Below are 25,302 nucleotides of genomic sequence, written 5' to 3' on the forward strand. Positions count from 1 at the left end.
AAAAGGTGTGCAGGTTAGGTGAATTGACCATGCCAATTTTTCCATACTGCTCAGGGATGTGTACGTTAGGTGCATTAGTCAGCAGTAAAAGTAGAGTAACTGGGAATGGGTTTGGGTGGGATACTTTTCAGAGGCTGAAGGGCCTGTTTGCACACTATAGGGATTCTATGATTTCCATGCACCCACTGCTCCCATGTATCCATTTGTGCTGTCACTAAAGTGGATGATTCAAAACCTTAATGAAGTAACCTACAGGACATTTCAGCATTTACTCCAGAATGAGTGTTATCATAGAATCCCTACAGTGTGGGAGTGGGCCTTTGGGCCCATCAAGTTCACATCAACCCCCTTAAGAGTATCCCTTGCAGACCTAGCCCCACCACCCCATCCCTGTAACCTTGCATTCCCCATGGCTAATCCATCTAACCTACATACCCCTGGACACTATGGGGCAATGTAGCATGACCAATCCACCTAACCTGCACATCTTTGGACTGTGGGAAGAAACTGGAGCACTTGGGAGGAAACCCACACAGACATGGGGAGAATATGCAAACTCCACACAGTCACTCAGGGGTGGAATCGAACCCTGGTCCCTGGCGTTGTGAGGCAGTAGTGTGAACCACTGAGCCACCGTGCTGCCCTTTTCACTGTATTTTGTAACAAGATACATGTGACAATAAATGAATCAAACACTAAGCGAGAATGGAACAGGAAAAGAAATGTTCATATTGCCTTCTACTTGGTAATAACGGTGAGCACATTTACGTTGTTTGGATTACTTTAGGCTATGGGGCTGTGGTTGGGAGTCTGGGTGCGATGCTCTTCGAAATGGCCTCTTCATGTACTGTAAGGGTTCTGTGGTTACTTTGAAGGTCATTGCCTCCCATGTGAAGCATTCACAGGAACGTGCAAGTCATTTCCAGCAGCATCAATCCAGAGCGATAGCTTCGTCTTTCTTCAGTGCTCTGTGGCACAGTTAGTGAGACAATCTTCGAATCTCAGACATATTCATCACTGAAGGTACATTTAGTTTACTCAATCTTGGTTAATGGTCTCATTCAGTTCTCACTTAGTATTTGATCTACTTATTGTCACGTGTATCTTGTCACAAAATACAGTGAAAAGTATTGTCTAGTGTTATCATTCCAGCACCATCTCAATATACAGAAAAGTAAATCAAAACATAAAATATGAAGGCAGAAAAAAGAAATAATTAACATTAGATGTTGGTTGTTTTGTGCATCATATTTTGCTGTGAAATATATTGATTCAGCAAAAAAAAATGCTTTTGGTGACTTTACTCAGACTCCAGAATCTCAGAAACATTATCCAACACTTCACCACCTAATGAAGTAGTGAGGTCACTTATTTTTGCCATCTATGAGTGCAGTACCTGCTATTGTAACTTCAAAACAGCGCAGCTACATTTGCCAATGTGGAAATTCACACGATGGTTCTGGGAGCACATCAAGGAGCAGTAGACAGAGATTGTTATCTTGCTCAATCTGCAATGCAGTTATACACAACTTCTGGGTAATGACTAGAGATTTTTTTTTAATTGGATGGTTATTTTTGTGAGAGTTGAGTGTGTCCACAGTGTGCAAGCTTTCTCCTTGGTAAATGTGATGTGGAGTGCCTTGTGTTTGCTAGTGTGTTGCCAAAACCCCAATTTGAAATGCTTTCTGCAGCCTAAAGGTTTCTTACCTGAAAGCAACGTTTCTTACATTTCACCGTGCTGTCACCATTGGGAAGTTGCTCTTGGGCCAGAATTCATAGCTTTAACCCAAGACATTTACAATAAGAACCAGATAAGCTGTTAAAAATTGATCCTTGCAATTGACAGCTCTTTCCAGCATACTGCCTCCGGTGGTACACATGTGTCATAGCCTCAGGTGAACAGAACCCCACTCACAATACACTAGTGCAGGTGTGCTGCTGTCTGAAAGCAAACTAGTGTAAAAAAAACAGGAAACAAAAGGACTCAGAGATTGTGATCTATTGAGACTAGAAAATAACTGAAAGATGAATGAATGTTGACTTATTGACATGTATGCTCGACAACAAACATCATGGTAAAACACAGTGAAACACTTCAACTGTCACCACTCGAATACTTCAAGAATAAAAAGACTAAAGAAAGTCCATCTTCACTCTGCCACCTCCACCACGATGCCCAGCCCTGACCCAGCCGACCAATAACATTCGCACTGTCATCTTGCCAGACCCAATGTTGGAGTTACCGTTCTTCAAACGCCAGCTCTTCGTTGCTGGGCCCACCTCGCTGATGTGCTATCGATGCTGGGGTCCCATGCTGGCCAGACTAGATTCCCTTCAGTATGGAAACAGGCCCTTCAGCCCAAGTTCACACCGACCTTCTGAAGAGTAACCCATCCAGACTCATTTCCCTACCCTGGATTTATCCCTTGTTAATGCACCTAACACTATGGATAATTTAGCATGGCCAGTTCAGCTGACCTGCACAACTTTGGACTGTGGGAGGAAACTGGAGCACCCGGAGGGAACACACACAAAGGGAGAATGTGCAAACTCCAGACGGACAGTCACCCGAGGCAGGAATCGAACCCGGGTCTCTGGTGCTGTGAGGCAGCAGTGCTAACCACTGAGCCACTGTGCTATTGGACCCAGACTTACCGCACAACCAGGATGCCCCTGCTCCACTGCCTCACTGACAGCCATGGGTCACCGCTGCTGCTTGGTCAATGCCTGAAGTCCCTGTTCTAGGCCCACCGTAACCAGCAGTCCTTGGCTCAACTGAAGCCACTACCTTGCCGCTGCCTGAAGTCCCCATTCCAGGCATACCATACCGCTTCACTTGCCACCTGGATTTCCTGCTCCAGGCTCACCACAATCAGGAGTCCCACTCCAGGCAGCCACTACCCCCCCACCCACCCACCCCACCATGAAGTGACTCCCAACACAACTCCAGTAAAAGGAGATGCAGATCTTCAAGCTTATGCTGATCTGGTTCACTCTTCCAGTGAAACTCAAATACAGAAACGAGCATGAACACCAGCTGGAGAAATAAATCAGGCTTGTGGACTAAGTGGAGGTGTTCCAAAAGGTGATCAATCGGCATTTGATATGGAGGAGGCTGTGTTGGACTGGGGTGGACAAAGTTAAAAATCACACAACACCAGGTTATTGTTCATAAACAAATTTAGACTTAATTTAAATCAAAAACTAAGTCTAAATTTGTTTATGAACAATAACCTGGTGTGTGATTTTTAACTTCCATTTTTTTAGATACCAATTACAATTCCAAGACCCTTTTTGCTATAAATTTTGTGTCATATGGTCATGTTCTACAACCACATGTTCCAAGTAAACCTTTTGGACTATAAAAGCTGGTGTCGTGTGATTTTTAAATCTGCTTTTGTTCAGTAAGCCCCATTACAAAGATACAATTAGGAACAAAAACGGATCAACTACCACCACCCACTCCCTCCCCAACCTTGCTCCACCTTTCAGTACGATCAAGGCTGATTGGTTTGTGTTTGAATTCCATGTAGTCACCGATCACTGACGATCTTCGATCTCACTGCCTAACTAACCCGAATCTACCTCCACCTTCGCTACATTCTCAGTCGCACAACTCTGAGAAAAACACTTCTGACTTCTTACCTAACAGGGAGTCCCTTAACTTTTATACCGCATCTCCCCTGCTTCAGGACTCAGCCAAAGGAAACATCCTTTCTACATTCAGCTTGTCAAAACCATTCATGATATTGTATACTTTGATTAAGGTGAAAGTGAGGTTGCAGGTTAGAGTCGAGTGTGGGGTGTTGGAAAAGTACAGGTCAGGCAGCATCCTCAGATGTGGTGCTTCCAGCACCACATTCTCGACTATACTTTGATTAATTACTGGATTAGTGGTGCTGGAAGAGCACAGCAGTTCAGGCAGCATCCAACGAGCAGCGAAATCAACGTTTCGGGCAAAAGCCCTTCATCAGGAATAAAGGCAGTGAGCCTGAAGCATGGAGAGATAAGCTAGAGGAGGGTGGGGGTGGAATTAAGTCAGCCCTCAATCTTCTAAACCCCAGCGGAAACAAGCTCAGTCTGACCAAACGTTCCTCGTAAAACAGGGTGCAAGCTCCAGGCCCCAGTGTAGTAAACTAGATGTCCACACTGTCAGCAGTGAATAAAATAGATTACTTTGGAAGAGACACATGCAAGTTGCCGTTTTACGTGGAACGCGTGTTTAGGAGATTTAGAGGTCTCAGAGGAACTTGCATAGCCGAGCCAAATAAACATATTCGCCAGTTCCAGCACCTTCCCTCCCCCAACCCTCTCTCCCTGTGGCACTGTTTTCATTTTTATTTTCTATCTTTCCTTTTGGTTTTGCTTTCAGACAGCAGTATACTTTTACTAGTGTATGGCAAATTGTTATTGTGTTCTGTTCACTTGAGACTACCAGACGTGTACCAGAGGGAGGACTCTAGAAAGAACCACAAGTCATAAGGAACAAGTTTTAACAATTCTGTCTTTGCAATTAATAATCCAATGCCCTCTTGAATTTCTGCATTGAACCTGCCCCCACCACATTCTGAGGCACTACATTCCAGATCTTACTGTATCGAAAAAGTTCTAGAGTCTTCGTCGCTTCTGCTGTCAATTACCTACACTCTATCAAGATTAGAGTGGTGCTGGAAAAGCACAGCAGGTCAGGCAGCATCTGAGGAGCAGGAAAATCGACATTGAGCAAAAGCCCTTCATCAGGAAATGCTTTTCCAGCATCACTCTAATCTCCAGCATCTGCAGTACCCACTTCTGCCTCTTGCTCTCAATCTATCCAACAATGGGAAACATTTCTCTAATCTGCTCTGTCCTGGATCCTCATGACTTTAAACACCTCCGCAACCTCCTCGTAACCATCACTTCTCCAAGAAAACCTCCAAATTCTCCAAACTGTCCAAATAATGGAAGTTCCTCAGCTCTTGAAGCATTCATGTGAATCTTTTCTGCCTTCTCCTCTTTGCTAAAGTGTGGTGCCCAGATCTTGACTCGATCCTCCAGTTGAGGCCCAATTACTGGTTTATCTAAATTTACCAAAACCTTGGTTTTTTTTTAAGATTAGATTAGATTACTTAGTGTGGATACAGACCCTTCGGCCCTCCTAAGAGCAACCCACCTAGACCCATTCCCCTACATTTACCCCTTCACCTAACACTACAGACAAGTTAGCATGGCCAATTCACCTGACCTGCACATCTTCAGACTGTGGGAGGAAACTGGAGCACCCGGAGGAAACCCATGCAGACACGGGGAGAATGTGCAAACTCCACACAGTCAGTCGCCTGAGGCCTTTTGTCCTTTTGTAGTCGAAAAGTGTGGTGCTGGAAAAGCACAGTCGGTCAGGCAGCATCCGAGGAGATGCTCTTCCCTAAGAAGAGCTGATGCCCAAAACGTCAACTCTCCTGCTCCTCAGATGCTGCCTGACCTGCTGTGCCTTTCCAGCGCCACACATTTCGATTCTGAGCTCCAGCATCTGCAGTCCTCAACTTTCCTTTTTGTACTTTTTACCCGTTAATAACATCTTTAATACCGTGCACTTTTTCTAGCTGCTTTCTCTATCTGTCCTGCCACCTTCAATAGTTCAGGCAGATATATATCCAGCCCTTGCTGCAAATACCTGCTTGAGATTTTGCTTCATATTATCACTGTATTCTTCTTACCAAACTATATCGTTTCACTTTTCTCTGCATTAAATACATCTTCCACTTGTATGCCCATTGTCTGTGTCCTTTTGCAGATTTACACTATCGCCCTCACTGCTCACGTTTCCAACTTCTGTATCATTGGTAAATTTTGACATTGTGCTGTATACACCTTCAGGTCACTAACATAGATCAACAAGAAAAGCAACATTAACCTCTGAGGAACTCCACCGCAAACCTTCCCAGAGGGAAAGACAGCTATTACTCAATTCTATTTTCTACCACTTGACAATTTCATATAAAAACATAAAATAGGTGGTGTAGGCCATTCAGCCCTTTGAGTGATATCCGCCATTCAATAGGATCTTGCTGATCATCTAACTCTGTACCCAGTTCCTGCTATCCACACCATTATCCTTTGATCCATTTAGCCCAAGTGCTATATCCAACTCCTTCCTGAAATTATAAAATGCTTTGGCCTTGACATCTTTCTGTGGCAGTGAATTTCATTGGCTCGCCATTCTCTGGGTGAAGATATTTCTCCTAATCTCAGCCCTAAATAACTTTGTCATATCCTTAAACTATGACGCCTGGTTTACGACTGCCCACCATAAGGAGCATCCCTCCTTCACCTACCCCATCCAGTCCTGTTAGAATTTTACAAGTTTCTACAAGATTCCTCTCTCCTCTACTCCCATTCTTCTAAATTCCAGCAAATATAATCCTAGCCAAAGCGACCACTCCCCAGGCGTTAGTCCTATCACCACAGGTATCGGCCTTACTGATCTTCACTGTACTCCATCTCCAAAACATCCTTCCTCAGATAAGGAGACCAAAACTGCACATAATACTCCAGGTGTGGTCTCACCAAAGTCCTGTATAATTGTAGTATGACACCCCTGCTCTTGTACTCAAATTCTCTTGCTGTGAAGGCCAACCCATCGTTCCTTCTTCACCGACAAGCCTACCTTAAGCAACTGGTCTGAGGGGACACCCACATTTTGTTGCACATTCCCCCTCTCAATTCAGACAATCCAAGGTGGATAACTTTACATTTATCCACATTATCCTGCATTTGCCATTTGTTTGCCCACTTATTCAACATGTCTAAACTACACTGAAGCATCTCTGCATCCTCCTCACAGCTCACCCTCCCACCTAACTGTTATCAGTTATAAACAGATATTATTTCACTTCCTTATCCAAATCATTCATATTTATATTGTGATTGGTGGGGTCCTGCCACTAACCCCCTCGTCACTGGCTGCCACTCAGAAGACCCATTTATTCTACTTGGTTTCCCGTCTGCCAACCTGATTTCTATCCACCTCAATCTTCACCTAATCTGTGTATATGGGATGGTGATGTAGTCTGAAAATCCAAATAAACCATATCCGCTAGCTCTCCTACATCAACTCTACTAGTTGGATCCTCAGAGTTCCAGTAGATTTGTCAAGCATAATTTCCGCTTCATAAGTCTGTGCTGACTGGGTCCAATCCTGCTATGATGTCTAACCACATGGATACTGTCTCCATCATTCCCCCGGCTACAATCTCACTCACAAATCAGTTGGTTGGTACCTTTTGCAAAACCATCCACTGTTTCTTTCACCTCTTTAAAGTCTTTAAAACGCACAATCTATTTGTAATAAATTTACACAGGCTTTCCTTAAGTTTTTTTTAAGTGACTACTGACTGTGTCTAATTATTGTTGCAAGAAGCCTCCTAAAAGTTAAGCTGATTAGCCTATGGTCTCTGTGCTTATCCTTTTGAACAGTGTATAAACATGGGTTGGCAGTGGCTCAGTGGTAAGCACTGCTACCTCACAGAACCAGGGACCCAGGTTCAATTCCAGCCTCAGGCGACTGTCTGTGTGGAGTTTGCACATTCTCCCTGCGTCTGCGTGGGTTTTCTCCAGATGTGCTGGTTACCTCCCACAGTTCAAAAATACACAGGTTTGGTGGATTGGCCTGGGTGGGATGCTCTGAGGGTCGGTGCTGACCCGATGGGCCTAAAGGCCTACTTCCACACTGTAGGGATTCCGTGACCTGCAATTCTCCAGACCTCCGGCACCACCCCTCTGCCCACCCAACCCAATGTAAGGAAGACTGGAAAACTCTGGCCAGTGCTTCTGCAGTTTTCACCCTTGGATGAACCTCGAAAAGACTTACCAACCTTTGGGTACAGCCTATCCAATACCACAAGAGAAAATGCTGGAAAATCTCAGCAGGTCTGACAGCATCTGTAAGGAGAGAAAAGAGCTGACGTTTCGAGTCTAACTGACCCTTTGTCAAAGCTAGCTTTGACAAAGGGTCAGTTAGACTCAAAACGTCAGCTCTTTTCTCTCCTTTCAGATGCTGCCAGACCTGCTGAGATTTTCCATTTTCTCTTTTGGTTTCAGATTCCAGCATCCGCAGTAATTCGCTTCTATCCAATACCATCCTCTATATCAACTTTACACCTTTCAAGTGGCTAAATTTTCTTCTCTACTCATCACAAACCATGCTGCGGCATCTTCCTTGGTGAAGACGGATGCAAATTATTTACTTAAATCTGCTTTTAGATCCTGCTTCAGCGTGAGTGCCGGCACACCTTAGATAACGAAGGGACAGTAGTTAAAGGGGCAAGTGTTATAATCTCCAGGATCTGAACCAAAAGGTGCTGACAGGAGAGTTCAGGCTGACTGAGGAATGGACCAAGGGATCAGAGACGGCCTCCATTGAGAATGTTTAAAGCAGAGGGGATAGGGGGAGATACATTTTGAAGTCATCATGCTTGGGGTAGACAAAATGGTAGAAAAATGTTCCATCGAATATAAAGGCTGGTGGTGGGATGCAAGTGGAGGAAAAGGGAAACTCCACTGTGGTTTCGGAGGGAGGGTTCTGGGAGCACGGCCTAAATTCTAAGTTTTTGATCTCCCACTGGATCATGACCTCCACCATCAGACTGTTGTGACCTAATCTTCTCTAGTGATTTTCACTCCATGGCTTTTCGTATTCAAAACTTTTTATGCCTCCTTCCTATGATCCAAAGCAGGACTATTCTGGTAGATCTCACATTTCAGTTTGTTCCTGCCCCACTGCACTAATGTCTTCTTGCTTAGAGTTTGATTTCTTCTTGCTCAACTCTCTCGACCGACATCCATGCACTTCTGCTGACCTCTGTTACTTCAAAAGATTACTAATTTTCTGGTCTTCTCTTTGCCATGGACATCTGAGTGTCGCATGGATCACACTGTGAACCTGAAGGCATGAGAGTTCTCTGCTTCTTCCTTGAAGAAACAAACAATTGCCATCCACCACTGACCTCTTCCACCTGGCTGAACGTCTTGCCTCAATTCTCCTCTAACATACTGCACTTCCTCCTAGAAGGCGCTGCTCAGAGTACTGGCGTGAGTGCTCAATACACCTGTCTTTTTGTAGCATGTCAACTATTTCTTGTTCCAATCTGACTTGTGCCCCCCTCAACTCTTTTTCCAATACATTGAGGATTTGACAATGCTGTGGTGGGCCGTTCCCTCAAATTGAAAAACAGCAGATGGCAGTGCGCTGGTTCAGTAGGTAGCAGTGCTGTCTCACAGCACCAGTTCAATTCCACCCCCAGGCCTCTGTCTGTGTGGAGTTTGCATATTCTCCTAGTGTCTGTGTGGGTTTCCTCCGGGTGCTCCAGTTTCCTCCCATAGACCAAAGATGTGCAGGTTAGCGTGGATTGGGAAATACAGAGTAACAGGGATAGGGTAGTGGGCTGCTCTTCAGGGGTTCAGTGTGGACTTCATGGGCTGAATGGCCTGCTTCCACTCTATGATTCTACGATCAATTTTGTGAAACTGAGAAGCAGAGAACATTGTCAACTCTTCCTCCTTTGATGTCTCCTTTCCCATTGATACGCTATCCAAATACAGGATAGCGTACAGGCCAACTGACTCACACATCTATCTTGACTGTACTTCCTCACATCCTGGTAAAGATCCCATTCCACTCTCCCAGTTCCTTTCTCACAGTGACAGTTGGGCTAAGGGTGAAACTTTCACTTTCTTTAGCCTCAATAGAAGAGTCCATCACTTGATGCGGTTGCTGTGATTCTGAAGTCATAAGTAGGCAATACCAGGCCTCCATCCCAAAGAAAGGCATTAGTGAACCAGAGGGACTGTTATAACAACGGAAGACAATCTCATGGTCACCATTATGGAGACTAGCTTTACATTTCAGAACTTTTTTCCTTCCACATCACTAAGTGTTCTTACACACAGCTGAACGCTGTTTTATTCATCATTACCAAATCCTCCGTGGCATTTCTTCCCCCCACTATTAACCACCACCAGTAAAAAGCCCATGTTTTCCAATTGACTAATTTATACTCAAAGATCGTTAAGGACAATGCAGACTACCAAAGGTGAGTGGGGGGTGAGGCGAGAGGAGATCAAAGTGGAGCTGGAAGGGGAGATAAAGCACGCTTATCCCCTGTGGAATCCACCTCTCTTTAAAGGCATCGAGATATTTGGTGGGCATGGTGTGCTCCATCACCAAAGGCATCTGGGAACAAGTGAGGCCATGGATATATTCCAGACTTTGTCAACTTATTTAAACCCCGCCCGCTGTTCTGCTGGAATTTGAACTGGCATCTCTGACATATCACACTCGCCTTAAAAGGGACTCCAGCAGAATGTGATAATTCTAAAAAAAGTACACCGATGTGCAGTACTTCAACCAACAACAAAGCAGATGACACACACCCAGACCGCAGTTGCTAGTACGTGGAACACAGTTTAAGTATGCTGTGGACATCTTCCTTCCTGTATCAAACATCTGTTCAGGTGCTTTTCCATTTTTTGACATCTTCTTGAAGTTTTCATCCAACTTTCTCCTGAAAGTCACAGACAATCAATCATTTTTGACCCACAAGTGAATTAATGCGGGTAATGATTTGCAGTATAAGTGAATTTAAGAGATCAGGCAATGCGAACCAGGGGAATTTACTGAAGCTATTCTCCCTGAACGCAACATTCGAAACATAACATTACTGTCAACTGAAGACCACGGTGCTCGTTTTGCCATTTAATCTTTATTTCAGACTCATTATAAAAAAGTCCACACAGAATAATAAAACCCATCAAGTTTACTTAACAGAACATCAGTACACATGAATTAATCCAATTCAAATGTTAAAACACTTGTCATAGGAACCCATCCCATTCATTTAGATGCAAGATCTTTCAATACTGGCAGGGACTTGCAAATATGCTTACAGATGCTCATAGTTTTAAAAAAAATAAAAATTTCTAAAGCGGCTTCTTTTTATAATGGGGCAAAAGAAAGAGGGAGTGCATGTAATTTAGCTTATGTAAAACAATGGACTAAAATAACAATGGTCCCTGTTAAGTGTCTTCAACAATCTATTGGTAAGGCCGTAGAAAAATGCTATTGTTATTTCTGTCTAGAAGTGAAGTGGACAGGTTTTATGTAACATGATACCATCATGGACACAGACTTATGTGCTGAGTTACCATAAACTCACTTATGCCACACTGCATTCCACAGGACCTAGATTAAAAATAAACACTGAAGTAATTTATTAAGAATTAATAATAAAGTGCAGCCCTGGAAACAGTAATACTGCTGCATGTATGCATTTTCATCTATAGTTGAGTCTCTTGTAAACCATACACAATGATCATTTTATGAAATAAAATTATTCAGTAAAATCCACAGGAAATAGTCTTTCTTCACAATAATTAGTATCTGTACTGCAAGCCAACCCCCAGTTTTGCAGTCTTACTGTAACAGTGTTGTGAATTAAGTTCACAATAAGAAAGCATTTAGTACCAATGCAAAACGTTTCTTTTAGAAACCTCACTCTTGCCATGCGGAAAGTGAACTTCCTACGGCCTTCCGCGATGTATTTACAATCTAGCGTAGCTACATTTAAGAAAATAGCAAACATTTTATACATCAGAGCATATACTCCAGCGTACTGCTGGGTTAAGAAGCACATCTGATTTAGTCATCACAGGCTGGAGAAAGTTGTACTCAGAGTTGGGCATATACAAGTGTACACATTCTTAAAGCAAGGCAATTGCAAGTAAATAGTCACGGACAAGTCAAATGAAGTTACAACTTCGAAGACACCTGAGATGCAACTGAAAGTTGACATGTATTCTTGTCTGTAGCCAGTTTATGTAAAACAATTAAATAAAGGAATTAGTTCAATGTTGTTAAACACACTTTGAAACTGTAGATGATCCAAAGCATGCTACTGAAGTTTGTCAGATGTAAAATGCATGTCACAGACACTCTGCTACCACACAATGCATAAAAGCTATGGTTTGAAAGGAAGAGTGATCACTCTAATGCTTCAGCAGTTAGTGCACACAGATCTTGGTGCTGAGAGAGAAAGTCACTTTTTTCTGAGCGCATAGTTTGTTCACATCAGAAGGGAGCCAGAGGCAGTCTGTGTCCAGTAGCAGGAGGCAGTTAATAGTAAAAGTGCAAAAAACAGAGGGGCTGTCAATGAAGTATGTATGGGCATCAGTGGGTAGGTTGGGCTTTGAAAGTGCTGCAGAGGGATATGGAGGGGCAGAGACAGTGCCGTCATTTGATTGTAGTTCCAAAGAGGGAGTGGGGCAGACAGGAATCAAAGCACAGCCTGGCAGAGCCAGTGAAAATTTACATTCAGTCAATATTTGAAACCAATCATACGTTTCATTCAAATTTACTTTCGTGAAGTTTGAAGGGATATTCCCTTGTGAGTTACGCCAGTTTTTCCATTGCTCTGCCTCTGAACTCAGTGCTACAATATCAACATCCTGTGTTATATGACTGTAGTGGCCATGCAGATGTGAGAGCCCTAAACAACCAACCAGGCTAGTTAACCACAAGGAGCAGCACACCAAATCCTAACCTGCTTCGCACCACCTTATCACACATATACTTCAGCTAAGGTGGAGGGGTGCTCACAGGGAGAGGCAGATGGCAGAGAGAATACAGACCATAAAACAGGTGGTGGGTTGGCTAACATCCCCCACATTGGCTGAAAGGCATGGGGCCCCACTGTAGCACTTCTGCTTATTGGCTGGGAGCTGTTCATTCATTCTCGGATGGATGGCACAACCAATCATAAAAGGGGAAGTTTCACTGAAAAAAATCAACTCACTAGGTTTTACTTCAGGGCACTTGAGAAACAAATACTAACTATAGAGGTTCCACCAGCCCAGGACCACATGTGCTGCCACATTTAACAGTAATTTTCTGCTAACGTTTATGAAGTTATACCAAACTCTGCTACTCAAAATGAAAAAAAAGAGACGATACAAATTTTTATTTTGGGTAATGGACGGGGCTGGAGAGGGGTAAAGTGGGAGAAGAGATCAACAATGGAAATACTTCTGGTTCTAGAAAATCAGAACAGCATATGACCAACCAGTAAAAGCTTTTTGGAACAGGATAGTTTTTGGCGTAGATAATTTGTGGATGGTTCTAGACACTGGCAACAGCTTTTGCAATAGGCAGTTCAGGTTAAAGTCTACACAGAATATTCTCACGTCTCCAATCCTGCAATTACCATTCTCATCATTGCGACGAAAAACATGAGCCAATGTGTGGGGAGGGGTGGGGAGGGAGGGAGGGAGGGAGGGGGCGGTCGAAGAGAGACACTCGAGTGTGTACCTGCACAGCCCACTCAGCAAGACCAACAGGTCATCTGCAAAACAGCGAGCTCTTGGCAGCAGAAGGTGGAATTTATTTCAGAGGTTGATCAACACTGTGCTTTCAGAGAAGCAAAAAAGGTTGCTGCAGTCTGTCAGTAATAAGTCCATCAAAGCAATGTACATCGGAAGAAGCTGCTTCTCTTTGACTGGTTCTTTGCAGTGATTTTAACTTGCCCACTGCTTCCTGGAGGACTGTTTTCATTCTGGAAATAGAGAAATGTGTAGGTAATGAGATGTTATAAACAGACAAAGTACAAGCTGTTGATATGCAGAGCCATAAGACCCATCAATAAACAGTGCTCATCATTCTAAGAACAATCTCAATAGATTCCTGCCATCATCTGGTGAAAAGCTTAGGCTCAAAATATTGACTTTCCTGGTCCTTGGATGCTGCCTGACCAGTTGTGCTTTTCCAGCACCACACTTCTGGACTCTGATCTCCAGCATCTGCAGTTCTCACCTTCTCCCATCATATTAGAGGGAAATGGGTCTGGGTGGGATACTCTCCAGAGGAATGTGGATTTGTTGGGCTGAAGGGCCTGTTTCCACACTGTAGGGAATCTTATCACATTTTATACTTCTAAGTGCCTGCACTTTGGTCTTATAGATATATTAATAGACATATCTCTGGAGCAGGTGGGACTTGTGCCTGGGCCTTCTGGCCCAGAGGTAGCGACGCTACCACTGGTGCCACAACACCCTGAAACTCTTGTTATACAAGAATGTGTGAAAGTTGAATTATTTAGATTACTGATCATGCACTGCTGAGTTTCAATGCCCATTTATTCATCAGCGTGACAGGTAAGCAAAACTAATCATAACTAGAGTCTCTGGGTGATAGAGATGTACAACATGGAAACAGACCCTTCAGTCCAACTCGTCCATGCCGACCAGATATCCCAACCCAATTTAGTCCCACCTGCCAGCATCTGGCCCAAATCCCTCCAAACCCTTCCTATTCATATACCCATCCAGATGCCTTTTAAATCTTGCAATTGTACCAGCGTCCACCAGTTCCTCTAGCAGCCCATTCCATACACGTACCACCCTCTGCATGAAGAAGTTGCCCGTAGGTCTCTTTTATATCAATCCCCCCCTCACCCTAGACCTACTGGGCTGAAAGGTGGCAAATGGAGTTCAATGCAGATAAATGTGAGGTGATTCACTTAGGGAAGAACAACAGGAAAGCAGAATACTGGGCCAATGGAAAGATTCTTGGTAGTGTGGATGCGCAGAGGGATCTTGGTGTCCACGTACATAGATCCCTGGAAGTTGCCACCCAGGTTGATGGTGTTGATAAGAAAGCATACGGTGTATTAGGTTTAACTGGTAAAGGGATTGAATTCCGGAGCCATGATGTCATGCTGCAACTATACAAAACGCTAGTGCAGCCTCACTTGGAATACTGCACACAGTTCTGGTCACCCCATTACAGGAAGGATGTGGAAGCATTGGAAAAGGTGCAGAGGAGATTTACCAAGATGTTGCCTGGTCTGGAGCAAAGGTCTTATGAGAAAAGGCTGATGGACTTTGATCTGTTCTCATTGGAGGAAAAAGGGCTTAGAAGGGATTTAATAGAGATATACAAGATGATCAGAGGATTAGATAAGGTGGACAGAGAGTCTTTTTGCTAGGACGATGACGTCAGCTTGTACGAGGGAGCATAGCTGCAAATTGAGGGATGATAGATTTTAAGACAGATGTCAGAGGCAGGTTCTTTGCTCAGAGTGGTAGGGGGCGTGGAATGCCCTGCCTGCCAACGTAGTTACCACAGCCACATTAGGGTCATTGAAACATTCCTTGGATAAACACATGGATGATGATGGGATAGTGTAGGAGGATGAGCTTAGATGAGTTCACAGGTCAGTGCAACATCGAGAGCCGAAGGGCCTGTTCTGTACTGTAGTGTTCTATGCTCTATATGCCCTCTCGTTCTGGACTTTCCCACCGCAGGGAAAAGACTTTGCCTATTCATCCTATCCATGCTCCTCATAATTTTATAAACCTCTGTATGGTCACCCCTCAGCCTCCAACTCTCCAGGGAATACAGCCTGGGCCTGTTCAACCCCTCTCTGTAGCTCAAATCCTCCAACCCAAGCAACATCCTTATAAATCTTTTCTGAACCCTTTCAAGTTTCTAATTGGAGGGAGACCAGAATTGTACGCAATATTCCAAAAGTGGCCTAACCAATGTCCTGTACAGCCATAACACGACCTCCCAACTCCTGTACTCAATACTCTGACCAATGAAGGAAAGCATACCAAACGCCTTCTTCACTATCCTATCTACCTGCGACTCTACTTTCAAGGAGCTATGAACCTGCACTCCAAGGTCTCTTTGTTCAGCAACACTCCTGACAACCCCTTACCATTAAGTGTATAAGTCCTGCTAAGATTTGCTTTCCCAAAATGCAGCACCTCACATTTATCTAAATTAAACTCCATGTGCCACTCCTTAGCCCATTGGCCCTTCTGGTCTAGATCCTGTTGTAATCTGAGGGAACCTTCTTCACTGTCCACTATACTTTCAATTTTGGCAGGGCAAATTGAAGCCAATGAATAATCAGGTCTCAGTAAATTCATTCATTGCTCTCATCGAAGATGTCATGACAATGGAAAATTAAGCAGCTCACAAAAAAACAAAAAAAAAGAGAAAACCAACAAAATTCGCACTTGCACAGAAAGGGCAATGCTGATGGTTTGGAAGTTCATCATGGGACACTAAGTACACACACGAGAAGACTCAGTCACTGCCCATGTTTGTCACATTGTAGTACTGAAAATGGGACTTACAGAAACACCAGCCACTACTCACTTTCCAGCTCTGAAGGAACCCAGAGAAAAGTCTGGAGACATTCCCACATGTGAAGACATGCAGCACATTTAGGAAAAGTGGTGGTGAGAGAGCAACCACAAAAGTGCGCTGGGAAGTGCAAGTGAAATGTCAGATCCTTATAAGCACTCAACATGAGCACAGGCAATTCGGAACATTTCAAACTGCATCTGGATGCCTAATTCAAAAACAGAACCCTACTGTTTTGAAAATATCCACATACCATTTTCCTGTTGAGTTTCGTCATGATATCTCGTGCAAGTGTAATAAACGCCTGCAAGGTAAAGATGAAGAAATCATTGACACATGGGTAACTGTTTTTCAATATACCTGTCATTCAGGAAATGACAAAATTGATCGTTTCAGTTTAGTCCGTGATTTCATACAAGTCTTCGAATCGATGTAGGAACACGAAGTAGGAGGAGTGAGCCTTTCTGCTTGCTCAGTTATACGGCAATGTCTGATCTGACTGCAGCCACAGTCCTATGTTCACACCTACCCATGATAACCTGTGAGGAATGTTCAGCTCCAACAGGCTGCGGCCAACAAGCTGGTCCTCACACCAATAACAGCAGCTTACCAGCTGAATTTCTTCCTTCTACCAATAAGAAGTTTCAACATGGAAGACTGAAGTGTTTAGAACATGCTAACAATTTGCAGGCACATCTGGAACTATTGCCATTTGTAATTCATGTCTCATAGTTGAAAGAGACTGTGATCTTGGAACTACTAATCATAGTTTTTTCTAGAATTCCACTTTTGATGTTACCAATTGAAATAACTCAAGTCTACCTTAAGGTTTGTAATTTTGGAATAAAATTGAGAGAGTTCCATAGATGCACTTTTAATTTCAGCAGATCATTAAATCCTCTGGTTGTAATTTTTTGTTTTAAAGTTTAAAACTAAGACCAGTAGTTAGAATCTACACCCCCGTTAAAATCAATGCAATTGGCTGGCTCCTGCAAAGTAGAAGTCACTTATCAGCGTCATAGAGTCCGACAGCAGAGACAGGCCCTTTGGCCCAAACTGGTCCATGCCGACCAAAACGCCATCCATATTAACTCCATTTGCCCTTCTAAACCTTTCCTATCCATGCCTTTTAAAATGTTGTTAATGTACCCACCTCAACCACTCCTTCTGGCAGCTCATTCTATTTAGGTACCATTATTCTGTGGTTAAAACTGAACTGGGAGAATGCTACATCTTTAGCCTTGGCAAATACGGTGTTTAATATTGCAAGGAGTAACTGACACACTAAGTTTACCCTATTTGTGGATATGACCACTTAATCACCTAACTCTACAGTTAGTACAATATTAAGAAACACTAAACTTGTGAACAGAATTAAATGGTTAACACATTTACTTTGTTGGGAAGAATTCTTGGAGGCGGTTTCAAGGCAGAGCAGATACAAAGCCTGGCAGTCAGAGGGGCAAAGAGGAGCAAACAAAGGAAATTGTAGAGGGACAGGATACTGGAGCAGAATAGGTCACAGCTGGAGGTGGGAACATGGTTTCAGCTTAGGTAAGGGCACCATCCCAACTCAACTTTACTGTTGGGTTTGACATCTTTGACCACTTTGCCTCTTCTAAATCTTTTGTTCCCACTTCCACTCTTCCCAGTGCTGAACCTGAGAGATGAAATATACTTGATCAGTAGTCTACGGGAGGTTCAGGGCAGCATGGTGGCACAATGGTTAAAACTGCTGCCTCACAGCGCCAGGAACCAGAGTTCGATTCCAACCACGGACGACTGTCTGCGTGAAGTTTGCACATGATTAGATTATTAGATTACTTACAGAGTGGAAACAGGCCCTTCGGCCCAACAAGTCCACACCGACCCTCCGAAGAACAACCTACCCAGACCCATTCCCCTATACCTAACACTATGGGCAATTTAGCATGGCCAATTCACCTGACCTGCACATCTTTGGACTGTGGGAGAAACCCACGCAGACAGTTGCCCAATGCAGGAATTGAACCCAGGTCTCTGGTGCTGTGAGGCAGCAGTGCTAACCACCGTGCCGCCACATTCTCCCAGTGTCTGCGTGGGTTTCCTCCGGGTGCTCCGGTTTCCTCCCACAATCCAAAGATGTGCAGGTTAGGTGGGTTGGCCACACTAAGTTGCCCATCATGTTAGGTGCATTAGTCGGGGTAAATGTAGGGGAATGGGTCCGGGTGGGTTACTCTTTGGAGGGTCAGTGTGGACTTGTTGGGCAGAAGGGTAAGGAATCTAATCTAATTTAGTTGAAAACTGGGAAAAATAATCTGCTGAGAAGTGGGAAAAGGCAGAATTAGGTAGAGAGATCTTCAATAAATGGGACAAATCAGAGAGAGCTGAGTAAATAGTTTTCTTTGTGAGGGGTGGAGTGGAGTGGGGGAGGGGAGTGTTGTGGTGCTCAGAGGAGGTTTAAAAAAAAGGCATAAATGCAAGATATGCAGCAACTGAGGAGATGGGATTACATGCTATATCTAGTGTGGGTCAGGAAAGGACTGGAAAGAATCCAGAGCTGTGGTCTGAGGTCGAGGTGGGAGCAAGGGAATAAGACAGTTGAGGGAGGCAGCCAGCAAACTGAGATCAAGGAGAGCAGCTTCCATGTCAGAAATGATCTGGAGAAAGTTTCTGCTTATTCACATTTAAAGTTGAATAAGCAGTGGCAGATGGGGACATGAAGGAGATAATGAAGTTTTTTTTTTCCGTTCTTTGTATCACTGACAAACGTACTGTCCGTCTCCAACTCGCCCTTGAGAACAGAGAGTCAGCATCCACTGGAAAAGACATAGGAAGATGTGGTAACCAAGCCTAAGGTTGATAGGTAGGTGATCACAAGTGGAGAAGGGGGAGGTTAGGTGGTCAGATTTGGAGAAGGTAAAAACTCTCAAACCATCCTGACTTGGAAATAGATTGCTGCGCCTTCACTGCCAGTAGTCAAAATCCTGGAATTGTTCCTAACAGCACTACAGACATACTGCTGGACTGCAGAGGTTCAAGAGGCAGCTCGTTATTATCTTCTCCAGCACAATTAAGGATGGGAAACAAGTTGAGTGTGTAAATTTGTCAGTGAGATTAGCACGCTAACATTTTCAGACTGCTTACCTCTTCAACATTTATGCTGGATTTCGCACTGGTCTCCAGGAATTTAATCCCATAATCTATTGCTAACTGGAAAAACAATGATAAGGATTATAAGCTTCAAATTGTAATAAGGGCAATTTACACTTGAGCCTTAGTACTCAGCCGTTAAATTGGTTGACCAATTTCTTCCAGAAATTTCTGACAGCCTTACCTTCTCTCCTCGCTCTTTTGACACCTGTCGCTTCTCATTCATATCACACTTGTTGCCCAGGATCATCCTTTCCACATCTGAAGATGCATGCTGAGGAGGTATAAAGAGATCGCTTTTCAATCTGAAGTTAAAATTCATCTAGATCAACTTTAAAATCCACTCATCTATAGGAATTCCAACAAAGTATATAAAGAGGCTACATTTGGTAATTCACATCACAACGTACAGCTTTCTATTTCAGAATACACATGCAGTTTCAAAACAGCAGAGTTCACATCCCATCTCAGTTGGTATCTGCTGCGTTTCTTGCACAAAACCCAAAGCAAATGAGAAAATGGCTTTAACTATCATCAAACAGAACGATGTTTCATCGATGTACAGACTGTTCTAACACCAAGGCAGTGACAAAAAAATAATTCTTGCTTTCTCCAATGAATAATGTAGTGTTTTTAATTTTTTTATCTAAAAGGTTTAATGGCATTATTTTCTCAATATCACTAAGTTCGAGTATTAAATAAAAAAAGTTAACCTTAAATTGGACAATTGCTTAGTAGCAAACTTAACCAGGAATCACTGTCCATACTACAGCACATGCCATCATAAACTCAAACTGGTTACATAATCTATAAAGCTCCATCAATGTGTAACATTAAAGGATGTTCATTTATGAAATTTGTGGCTTGATTAGGTAGTAGAAATGTTAACTATGAGGGATACATTTCCTATTAAACTTTGAATTTCACAGGTTAGAGAAGAAACCAAAACTTAGTAAGCCAGTCAGGAGTATTCCAATGCTAGCCAAAAATTCAATTTATTCACTTTAGCATTTTGAATATTGTGCATGCTTACTCTGGTAAAGAAATGACTTTTCAGCAATCTATCACAAGTTCTTCAATACTCCATTACCTGGGGATCTGTTTCAGTGTTTATTTCTGAACTTCCCTTCAATTCTTTGTTTACTACACTGGCCAGAATTGCATACGCTATTCCAACTGCGACCATTCTGTAGCTTGCAGAAACCTGTACCTTGGCAGAAGTCCTAAGATCTAGTCTGTATCATCACAGTATGGAATACAATTTCTGCTTGCTTCAGTGAGATACTCAACAATGCCCTTGGATTCCTTCTCTGTAGCCACTGGATCTTTAGTTCACACTCCTACCAAATTCAGATCAAAAATATTGGGAAAACAGAAATGCATGATGCTTTATGTAAATAGGATCTAAATTTGTAAGCTGAAGAAAATGAACTGAAGTGATTGAGAAACAGGTTCACAAGACTCAATAAAAACCGAAAGAACTGCGGATGCTGTAAATCAGAAAAAAGTTGCTGGAAGAGCTCAGCAGGTCTGACAGCACCTGTGGAGAGAAATCAAAGTTAGCGTTTTGGGAGCGGTTACCCCTCCTCAGGAAAGGGTCTTGGGAAGGGTCACCGGACCAGAAACATCAACTTTGATTTCTCTTCTTTGATGCTGCAAGACCTATTGAGCATTCCCAACAACTTCAAAATACTCAGTGGTGTACTATTCCTTTTTCTTCCCCCCCCACTTTGAGTACAGAGAGCTGAGCAATACAAGGCCATCAATATACCTAAAATGGCTCACGGTTGCAAATAAGCAATCAATACACAAAAGTAGTAGGAAAAGGCAACTTGGGCAGCAGCATTTGAACCACCCCTTCTCCAACAAGTGGATTTTAATATGTGATGCATCCATTTAAATTAAAATATAATTTAAAAATAGCTCACTGTCCTAAAATTTGATGATATGTAAAGTAAGACAATAAGATGAAAATGCTAAACGAACTACTATTCCTACAAGAGAAATATTAGTTCAAAAGGTGAGGTCAAAAAAAATGATTACCAAATCACAATTAGTTTAAATTAAGGTTCAAAGTGAATCAAAGCAGTTCTCACCAACGTCCAACTTTAGCCTTCAGTATTCTAACCAGGGACACGATTGAATAAATCAAATTCTATGGTTATAGAAACATTGAATCCCTACAGTGTGGAAGCAAGCCATTCAGCTCATCAAGTCCACACCGTCCCTCCAGCCATCTCACCCAGACCCACCACCCTACCCTATCCCTGTCATTCTGCATGTCCCATGGCTAATCCACCTAACCTGCACATCCCTGGACACTATGGACAGTTTAGCACAGCCAATCCACCCAACCTGTACATCTTTAGGTTGTGGGAGGAAACCGAGCATCCATAGGAAACTCAGAGGCCCAGGGAGAATGTGCAAACTCTGACAGTCACCCGAGGTAGGAATTGAACCGAAGTTCCTGGAGCTGAGAGGCAGCAGTGCTTACCACTGCAATGGAACATTACAGATTTGTGTCTGAAAGTTCCTGTACATACTCTGAATTGGCTTGTGCCACAAAGCAGGCACAAACATGTAGCTTACCGACCTAGTAAAATGACCTTTGACCTAGCATCAATAAAATTGACACAAACTCAAGTTTAATCACATGGTGGCTTTAGAGTATCTTGACCAGTATGTATTACACGGATTAATGAGGTTTTTAAACCAGTGTTTTGGAGGCAATATTGCACAACTTAATTTATTTCCCCTTAAAACGTATGACCAAAGATTAAATAAAGCCCCTGCCACTCTGCACTTTAGCACTACAAACTCAAAAGGAAATTTTTATATGTGCCCCTATAATGCAAGAAAGTGAAAAATTTGCTTGTCCATTTTAGGCCATTGAATCTCAAACTGAAACAATGTGTTTACATGAAAGATCTGATATTGTGCACCTTGCATGATGTTCAATTAATGCCTAGGAATTAATACCTTATAGTCCTCATGATGCTAATCAGTCCATTTCCCCTAAATGAATGTTCCCCAATTCATCGACAGTACCCATTAAAAATGAATCAACGGCTGCAAATTATAACATGTTATCACAGTATTAATTGACCTGTGGAAACCAACATTGTGCATGAGCTGGTTGATGCAGACAAATCTTAATGTCTTCAACAAAGCAACCTCACCTCTTCAATGTTCCTTATCCAGTTCTTTATGTTGTCAAATGACTTTTCATTTGTGATGTCATACACCAACATTATTCCCTGGAAACACATGACAAACCAAAGGGTTCAGATTATACGGGGTATATTTCCACCTTGTTTCTTCCATCTAAATCAAAATATGGTATTCCAACAGTGTTTTCAATAGAGTAAGATGTTACAAAGCAAAGTACAACACTGAGGTACATGAGGATCAATTCAAACAGGTGACAAAAAGCTTGAACTCAGTCTGCCTTATAGGAGCAGGCTATATATGCTTACCATAGCTCCTCTGTAATATGCTGTTGTGATTGTACGGAATCTTTCTTGACCTGCTGTGTCCCTTAAAAGAGAAAGTAGATAAAATAAGAGTAGCGTTATTAACACTTATAGAAACAATGGAACTTCAATTTCTTATGATTCCAACAGGTGGTTTATTATGCAGTTACTATTAGGAATGCAGCGAGGAAGTCAGGATTCTCAGTTAAAGCAAGTGAAGCCAATCTGGGAGCTCTCTTTCCTGTTTCTGACTCTGGGACCCCACTTTGCATTTAGCTGGAGTTGCAGTGTCACAGTAGCATGTTTGAAGAAGCAGCTGCCTGAAGCACTGATTGCAGCTTGTGTCTGCCAGCAGCATTATTACAGATAACTGCACACCCAGCTCTGAACTCTGGCAGCCAGAGACTTAGGAAGGGGCTTGGGTAATGTCAGGGGAACATTTGCAGGTGAGTTTGGGTCAATGGTGGGTCTAGAGGCTGGACCTGGGCGAGGCATTAATGAATTGGTTCATTTAGTTGACAGCAGCAGGGTAGGGAGTGCCACAGCAAAATTAGCTGTGCAACCGAGCGCCCAATGATCAATAAAGCATCCCCCCAGGCATTCCTCATCCGCCACTGAATCTTTTTCAATCAAGAGAGATGGTCAAGGCTCTAATGTAACTCTTAGGTTGTTCGGATTCTTTATTTTTCAGGGTCAGCACAGTCAGTCCAATTTTTCACACTGGCACCATATATGTCTCACATGCTAACGGTATCATTTGATTGTCTCAAACTGGTCCTACAACCACTAACTAGAAATTCCAATAATAATGAAGTGTTGATTACAGCTGAAGATAGATACAACCCAGTTTAGTCATTCAGAATGCTGGGAACGTTTGATCAATTAGTGAGCTGATTACTACTGATATGCCCACTTTGTACAACATTCCAGTGTCAATATTTATAAGCATTGTGTGAACATACAGGTTGATCAAAACTCCAATTATGGGACTGATTGCGTTAATGGACTACGCCAGAGGCCAGAACTAATGATCATGAATCAAGAGTTCCAAGTCCAAGGCAATTTAAATAACACAGGAATAAACCGCAGTCTCGCTTATGATGACTACAAAATTATCAGGATCAGCATAAAAGTATATAAGGATGCCCAGTTATCTTTTAGGAAAAGTAATGAGTTGGACTGAAGGGTCTGTTTCCATGCTGTACATCTCTATGACTTGATAATCTGCCATTTTACCTAATCTGTCCTATACAGGATGCCAAATCTACAGAAATGTGATCGACTCCTAACAGCTCACTCAACTGGTTGAGCAACCCACTCAGTTGTATCAAGTTAGAACAGAAATGAGTCTAAAAATAAAACAGTATTAAACACCTGGCATTGGTCAAGGCACCAGACGCAACAAATTTGCACTCTACCCAGTCAACCCTGCTAACATCTGGAAAACACAAGTCAAGCAACAAGATAGTGTCACACTCTCAGAATGATATAGTCATAGACTCATACAGCATGGAAAAAGACCCTTTGGTCCAACTCATCCATGCAGACTAGATATCCTAAATTAATCTAGTGCCATTTGCCAGCATGTGGTCCATATCCCTCTAAACCCTTCCTATTCATATACCCATCCAGACGCCTTTTAAATGTTGTATTTGTACCAGCCTCCACCACTTCCTCTAGCAGCTCATTCTAGACACACACCACCCTCTGAGTGAAAAAGTTGCCCCTCAGGTCCTTTTTAAATCTTTTCCCTCTCACCTTAAGCCTACGCCCTCTAGTTATGGACTCCCTCACCCCAGGGAAAAAACCTTGCCCATTTACCCTATCCATGTCTGTCCTGATTTTATAAACCTCTCTGAGATCACCCTCAGCCTAAGCTCACGTCCTCTTCACAACTCACTTTCCGAGCTATCTTTGTCATCAGCAAATTTAGCTGCCATTGAAATCATTTATATAAATTGCAAAGATTTGAGGGCCCCCCCACCCACCAGCTCCTGTGGCATATCAATCATGCCCGCCTAAAAAAGGCCATTTATTCCTACTCTCTGCTTCCTGTTAGCCAATCTTCTATCTGTGCCAGTATATTACGTCTTACAGCCTAAGCTTCTACTTTCCGTAATAACCTTTGATGTGACACCTTACTAAATGCCTGAGAAACCAAACACAATACATACACTGGTTACCTTTACCTATAGCACAAGTTACTTCTTCAAATAACTCCAATAAATTAGTTAAATATGATTTCTCGATGAAAAAAACCAGGCTGCCTCTGCCTGATTACCTTAAAATAGTTAACATCTGTTATTATCAAGGATGATGGTGCTAACAGAGCACACTGAAACAAGAGGAAATTCAGTTACTGAAAAAGAGTTTAAAATTGAGACTTTGGTGATTTTGGAAAGGCTGCCTGCACTTAAAGCTGACAAAGCACTGGGACAGATGAGTTTTTGCTTTAATACGTTCACTTGTGGGACGTGAATGTCACTGGCTGGGCTAGCATTTATTGACCATCTA

At 42.8% G+C, this 25,302-nt stretch overlaps 1 protein-coding gene across 1 annotated transcript in view; it reads right to left on the reverse strand.

Moving 5' to 3' along the window:
* Positions 1 to 10,720: 10,720 nt before the first annotated feature.
* The window catches only part of LOC140458473 (ras-related protein Rab-8B), a 68,818-nt gene continuing 54,236 nt past the window's right edge, over positions 10,721 to 25,302 (reverse strand). The window contains exons 3-8 of the mRNA XM_072553100.1: positions 22,792 to 22,852; positions 22,495 to 22,572; positions 19,500 to 19,589; positions 19,310 to 19,375; positions 16,437 to 16,487; positions 10,721 to 13,583 (exon numbers count right to left, since the gene is read on the reverse strand). Of these exons, the coding sequence (XP_072409201.1) occupies positions 13,488 to 13,583; positions 16,437 to 16,487; positions 19,310 to 19,375; positions 19,500 to 19,589; positions 22,495 to 22,572; positions 22,792 to 22,852 (442 nt within the window). The 3' untranslated portion in view covers positions 10,721 to 13,487. The remainder of the gene's footprint in view (positions 13,584 to 16,436; positions 16,488 to 19,309; positions 19,376 to 19,499; positions 19,590 to 22,494; positions 22,573 to 22,791; positions 22,853 to 25,302) is intronic.

The sequence above is a fragment of the Chiloscyllium punctatum genome, chromosome 33, assembly GCF_047496795.1.
Source record: "Chiloscyllium punctatum isolate Juve2018m chromosome 33, sChiPun1.3, whole genome shotgun sequence".
Taxonomy (NCBI): Eukaryota; Metazoa; Chordata; class Chondrichthyes; order Orectolobiformes; family Hemiscylliidae; genus Chiloscyllium; species Chiloscyllium punctatum.